General features: G+C 40.0%; 1 protein-coding gene across 1 annotated transcript; it reads left to right on the plus strand.

The window, feature by feature from the left end:
• Positions 1-2376: 2376 nt before the first annotated feature.
• Positions 2377-5083, plus strand: LOC131306531 (peroxidase 12-like). The gene is made up of 3 exons (XM_058332816.1): positions 2377-2748; positions 3433-3627; positions 4274-5083. The coding sequence occupies exons 1-3, from the start codon at positions 2473-2475 to the stop codon at positions 4889-4891; spliced, it is 1089 nt and encodes a 362-aa protein (XP_058188799.1). The 5' UTR covers positions 2377-2472; the 3' UTR covers positions 4892-5083.
• The last annotated feature ends 917 nt before the right edge of the window (positions 5084-6000 follow it).

Below are 6000 nucleotides of genomic sequence, written 5' to 3' on the forward strand. Positions count from 1 at the left end.
AAGCCAAAAAGCCAAAAAGTGAAAAATGAAAAGCCAAAAAGTTACCTCCCAAACACCCCCTTAATCTGCAACTAAGGTCATTTCAAACTTTTGCCAAGAGGCAGTGTTATAGTTGTGTACGTACCAAGTTAGAACTTAGAGAGGGTGTTTGGCTGCTTGTTTTTTTGGCCTTTTCTACTTCTCATTTCCACATTTTAGGTATTTGGCTGACTACCCACAAAATGAGTTCTCATAGAATGAGTTTTCTAATTTATGTTTCTAGAGGAGAAGTCAAAAAGAGGCGTGGAGCTCCTTTTCAGTTTTCCCATTCCCATATTCAAACTCAATTTCAGGTGGTGTGATTGGAGACCATAATACCCTTCACTTTTTCAGATAATAACGAAGATACTCCATGTTAATCATATGTTATCTGTATTGTTTGCCCATGTCCATCTTCCACCACCAGAATACCCCATTTAACAAATTTATCGCTATACACAAAAAATTCAATAAAGCTAGCGGTACCGAAATAGTTGGTACCAATAATGCACATAACGGCGTGTGAGGCAGACTTTTTGGTCTCACACAAATAATCTAAACCGTTCATCAATTAAGGCTCCGTTCCGGAACCAAAAAAAAGTCCTTATTTTTTAAGAAGGCAATTTCAAGCTCAAAAATTATGGGCTTATTGAAATATAAAAATATGCAATATGGATCTTGTTTGGAAGATCTCGATGAGATCTTTTATACGATGCAAAAAAATTGAAAAATTATTTTTCATTTATTTTATTTTTGAGTTTGAAAATGTGAAATAAACGGCTTATTTTTTAAGAAGGTTTCTGGAACGGGGCTTAACTAAGAATAATACAATTTCACAATATAACTTTTAAAAAATCGAAAATGATATAGGTACCGATGGTTTCCGTAGGGAAACCGAACCGACGGTCGCGCTGGGCCGTCTCCGGCCATCGGACAGCCGATCCGAGCCGTCCAAATTGTTTTTTAAAAAAACCCGAGCATATATACACGAAAACTAGTGTGTTTAGATCAAGCACCATACACACATTGAATGTCGTTGATTCCCGCGTTGGGCCCTTCAGTTTTTAAAAAAAAAAATTTAGACGGCTTGGATCGGCCGTCCGGTGGTCGAAGACAGCCCGGCGTGGCTTTCGGTACGGTTTCCCTACGCCGGGAGTCAATACGTATAGTAGGACTCTTAAAAAATTGATCAAACCATTATTTATACACATTATATCCCATAATAAATAATCAAGGGCAACATGGTAAAATACCAACTTATAACTCATTTTCATCACATATCTCCCAAATACTACTCCTCCTGTTGCAAAATGCATTATATACATATCATCTAAACACTCTATCAAATTCAAAATCTATCTTGACCATAATTCCAAAAGCTAAAAGTTGAAAATGAAAAGCTAAAAAGTAAGCTTTCAAACACCCATTGTCATTACCGTGTTTGATTCATATTTTACTACTTGTAGATACTAATGCGAAATGCATTGTAAGTTTCGTAAAACAATTATGATTTTTTAAGTGTTTAGACCAGTTTACGTGCAACTTGACAAATTTTTGGGGAGGCCAATTCCTCTGTCCAATTAAAGTCAAAGTTGCAAAACTCTGTAACCACTGTCGGAGGTTGCTATATATATCACTCCGAATTTATTCGTTTCAAAATGTCTATGGCATTAAAGAGACCAGAGGAAAGCACATCTTTTAACCATTTTTTTTCTTCTCTGTAGCTTTGTTGCAAGTAAAGGACGGAGAGTTTCATCCGAATTGAAAACTATGAGGTGGCATGGTGAGATTTCACGGAGACCAGCTAAGCATTTGAAATCTTGTGGCATAGGAGGGTTTGTCACCATAATCAGTCGAGATGCATGAAAATTGGGCCTGACATCTAATTGTGTAAACAAAATAAGGAAAGTGAAATGCAGTAAAATTCAAAGTCGCGGTAATTGGGCCAGACATCTAATCTTGTAAACAAAATAAGGAAAGTGAAATGCAGTAAAATTCAAAGTCGCGGTCTGCTCAGAGAAAATCTTGTCCCATACGTTTTATGTCTTGTTTGGATGGTGTTTTAAAAATTTTTAAGTTTGGTTTTTGGGTAATGAATGGATAGAAAAATTAGGGTAATAATTAGAAATAGAGATAATGAATGGAGAGAGATAGATAAAGAAATGATAATAATGATTAAAGAGATAAAAAAAAAATTAGAGTGATAATTAGAAATAAAAAAAATGAGTATTTTTTTAGTTGAATTTTTTTTAAAAAAATATCATCCAAACGACGCATTTCAAAATATCTTACCCAGCAAGAATGGTGAAATTTGCCACCATGTGCCGCCACGAAATTCCTAGGCCAAGACCCCACAGAGACTTTTCAAAGTCTTCACCAAACGATCTCTCCTATAAATATCATGTGCTGCTTTTATTGCTTTCAGAAGATAAACCACAACATCAAACCAAAACCATGGCTTCCTCAAAGGCTGTAATTTCTTTACCCTCTATCCTCCTCCTGGCAATCTCTTCTTCACTTCTTCTGCTGCCCTCTCTGTTGGGTGCTGTTTCAAAGGCTCATTCCTATTCCTCTCCACACGTAGTGAAAGGACTCTCACTGAGTTTCTACGAATCCAAGTGTCCTGATTTGGAATCCGTAGTCAGAAAACACCTCAAGAAGGTGTTCAAAGAGGACATAGGCCAAGCTGCTGGCTTGCTTCGCCTTCACTTCCATGACTGCTTTGTTCAGGTCAGCATATATAAACCTTCTGTTGTCTGATGGCTCCTTCTATTGTAAGGACTATTTTTTTAATCGTTTTTTCATGCCCTTTTGTCCTGTTTAAATTTTTTTTTTCTTGTTTAATCTGTTAGTATTTTCCATGACCCCATGTGGTGAAATTCACTACATCCCAAAACTGCAAAATAGTGGGTAATCAGGTTTATATTTATTTAATGATCTTAATTAAATCTCGGTTGTTCTGGTTTCACAGTGTTATTAGTAAAGGTTGCTTTACCTTGTGCTGTATTCTGCTTCTGTATTTTATCCACAAAATTGCTAAATTAGTCTATTATGTCTGCAATTATATTACTAAGTCTACATACGCAACTCTCGATCACAATTGTGTCCAGATCCATTTGATGTTGCACGAACTGCTAGAGACGCAGTTGTGTCCGGAGCTGTGGTCGAGGGTTGTGTATGTGCTTGTTTTCATTATTTTTCGCTGTTATAAAATAGCCACATCTGCACACAAAACTCGTTTGTAGTGTAAAACAAACCGATTTCTCCAAACTCAGACTTGTATTTATTTGCATCTCTGTTTGGTAAATCTAGTTTTGTTTACTGATATTGACTAGAAATGAAAAAAACTCTAGCACAGACTAGCAGGAGGGTAAATAGTATTTGAAATATATTTCATGGATATGATGTTGGCAGGGATGTGATGGTTCAGTGCTACTTGACGGATCAGCTAGCGGGCCGAGCGAGCAGGAAGCACCACCGAACCTGACCCTGAGGTCGGAGGCATTCGAGATCATCAACGACCTCCGTGAACTCGTTCACCAGCAGTGCGGCAGGGTCGTCTCCTGCGCTGATATTACCGCTCTTGCTGCACGCGAAGCTGTTTACCTGGTAAATTAGCACGCGAAACTCTTGCTAACAGGGCTTGTTAACTCAACAATATACTATACTTTGTTTTTTGGGACAAATTGTGTCCTAACAGAGCTCTCTTTCGCCTTGCTATCTCCACATCAGAAGCACAAAAACGTCTACAGGACTCAAATATCTGTTTTCACGTCGTGTTAGATATGGACATGGCACAGAACGCTTGGACACGGGTCAAACATGTCTAAATATGCGCCTTTCTTATAATTTTTCCGGTGGGATAAGTTAAGGACACACTAGGATATGTCAAGGATACCTAAAACTTGGTCACTGTCGAAAATGGCATGAATGCTTATTTCATCAAATGTTAGGAAATGGTTGTTGTACACTGACATTGATTTATTCAGTGTCATTCATCCTAAGTTGATAGAAACAGCGCTCTTGATCATTATACGTTACACCTCCCGTACAATTAATACTGCATTCAACGTGTCCTGATGGTGTCCGTGTCCTAATTTTTGAAGAAAACGTGTATGTGGCATGTGGTATTCGTTACCGTACCTGTGCTTCGTAGGTCTCAGCCATCGTGCACTTTATTCTGTTTTGTGTTCGTGCGCCTTATTCAAGTTGATCTGTTTGTCCTGACGATTGTTTCATTTCTTGCAAACTGCAGTCAGGCGGGCCTGAATACAGTGTACCCTTGGGAAGAAGGGATGGACTCAACTTCGCAACAACGGAAGCAACCCTAGCCAACCTCCCCGCACCGACCTCCAACACCAGCACCCTCCTCACCTCCCTCGCCACCAAGAACTTGGATGCCACCGATGTGGTGGCCCTCTCCGGCGGCCACACCATCGGACGCGGCCACTGCAGTTCCTTCACCGAAAGGCTTTACCCGACTCAGGACCCAACCATGGACCCAACCTTCGCCGATGACCTCAAAGAAGTCTGCCCAACAGCAGAATCCACAAGCACCACCATGCTGGATATTAGGACTCCAAACAAGTTTGACAACAAGTACTATGTTGATTTGGTGAACAGACAAGGCTTGTTTACGTCGGACCAGGATTTGTACACCGACAAAAGGACCAAGGACATTGTCGAGAGCTTTGCTGAGGATCAGGAGCTGTTCTTCGAGAAGTTCGTGCATTCGATGATAAAGATGGGGCAGTTGAGCGTGTTGACAGGCCGGAAAGGAGAGATTCGCGCGAATTGCTCTGTGAGGAATTCGGACAATGTGCAATTGGTGTCGGTGGTTGAAGAGGACTTGGAGACCGCCGCAGAGTTATAAGGCGGTGGTGTTTTATGTCTTGTCTGTTTGTTCATGTGTTTGTGTGATTCTGTTTTGTATAAGAAGCTCTGACAATAAAGGAGTCTTGTAACTGAATGACTGTGTTTCTTTCCACCTTTGATAATGGGTCCTTCAGCATTGTAATTTGATGGTTTTGCACACCACCGAATGTGATGGAACTATTTATCAGCACACTTGACTACTAGCTCGACACATAAAAATGGTGATGATAGCGCCAAGTTTTCGTATTCCTTTCGATCAAGTTCATCGGTTCAATAATGTCGTAGGATTATTTTGTTTCGATGTAGGGCCGAGCTCAGAAACATTGATGCTCTCGTGGAGTTGAAGTAGTGTTGTAGCTGAAAAAAATCTATCCCTTTGTTGGGCAACAAATGAACGCCCAGTATAGCACGAAGACGAATGGAGCAAACGACAGGGGAAAGAAAGCACGATACATAATTTTACGTCGTTCTTAGCTTCCACTGCGTTCTTGAATGAGGGATGAGGATTACACAGAGGCCGCTGGGGTTAGAGGCATTCTATACGGCAATCACTCACAATCGACAACATTACCGATGTATCCATAGCACTCGTCAAAGAATTTTTGGGACTGGATGTGTGCACAGGAGTAGGAGCAACCGCGGTAGGGTATAACCGACCTCACCGGCAAGAATATATCCAAGAGATGAAGTCAAATTCATTTCGCTTTCGCGATTAACGATTGTCCAAGGTTTAGGTGTAGAGTTTGAATTGCAATCAGAGGAGCCATGTTATGTCAAAACCTGCCTAAAAGAGGAAGGAAAAAGATGATACTGTCATTGACTTAAGTTTATATGCCCTTATCTATTTTTGACCAGGAATGGATGGCATTCGGAGATCATTTCCCACAGGAAACCCAGGCACAAGATTAGTTGGTGATGACATTTCGAAAACTGTTTGAATTTTTTTACCACAGGAACTCCACGGGACAGTCAACGAAGGTACATGGAACAAAATACTATAAGTTCGGAACTTATTTTGGTATTTTTTACTTTTCGTTACTTTTTGTTTAGCTTTGCAACCTAATTTTTGGAGTTAATCGTCTCGTCACGAATCCGAAAAGTATAAAA

Source organism: Rhododendron vialii, chromosome 11a, assembly GCF_030253575.1.
Source record: "Rhododendron vialii isolate Sample 1 chromosome 11a, ASM3025357v1".
NCBI lineage: Eukaryota > Viridiplantae > Streptophyta > Magnoliopsida > Ericales > Ericaceae > Rhododendron > Rhododendron vialii.

What these genes read in the sequence shown, in the direction of transcription:
- LOC131306531 (XM_058332816.1), top strand. Translation starts at nt 2,473, where the DNA reads ATGGCTTCCTCAAAGGCTGTAATTTCTTTACCCTCTATCCTCCTCCTG. An exon ending in TCCATGACTGCTTTGTTCAG is followed by an intron (nt 2,749 to 3,432) that starts GTCAGCATATAT and finishes TGATGTTGGCAG; the next exon opens with GGATGTGATGGTTCAGTGCT. An exon ending in CACGCGAAGCTGTTTACCTG is followed by an intron (nt 3,628 to 4,273) that starts GTAAATTAGCAC and finishes TGCAAACTGCAG; the next exon opens with TCAGGCGGGCCTGAATACAG.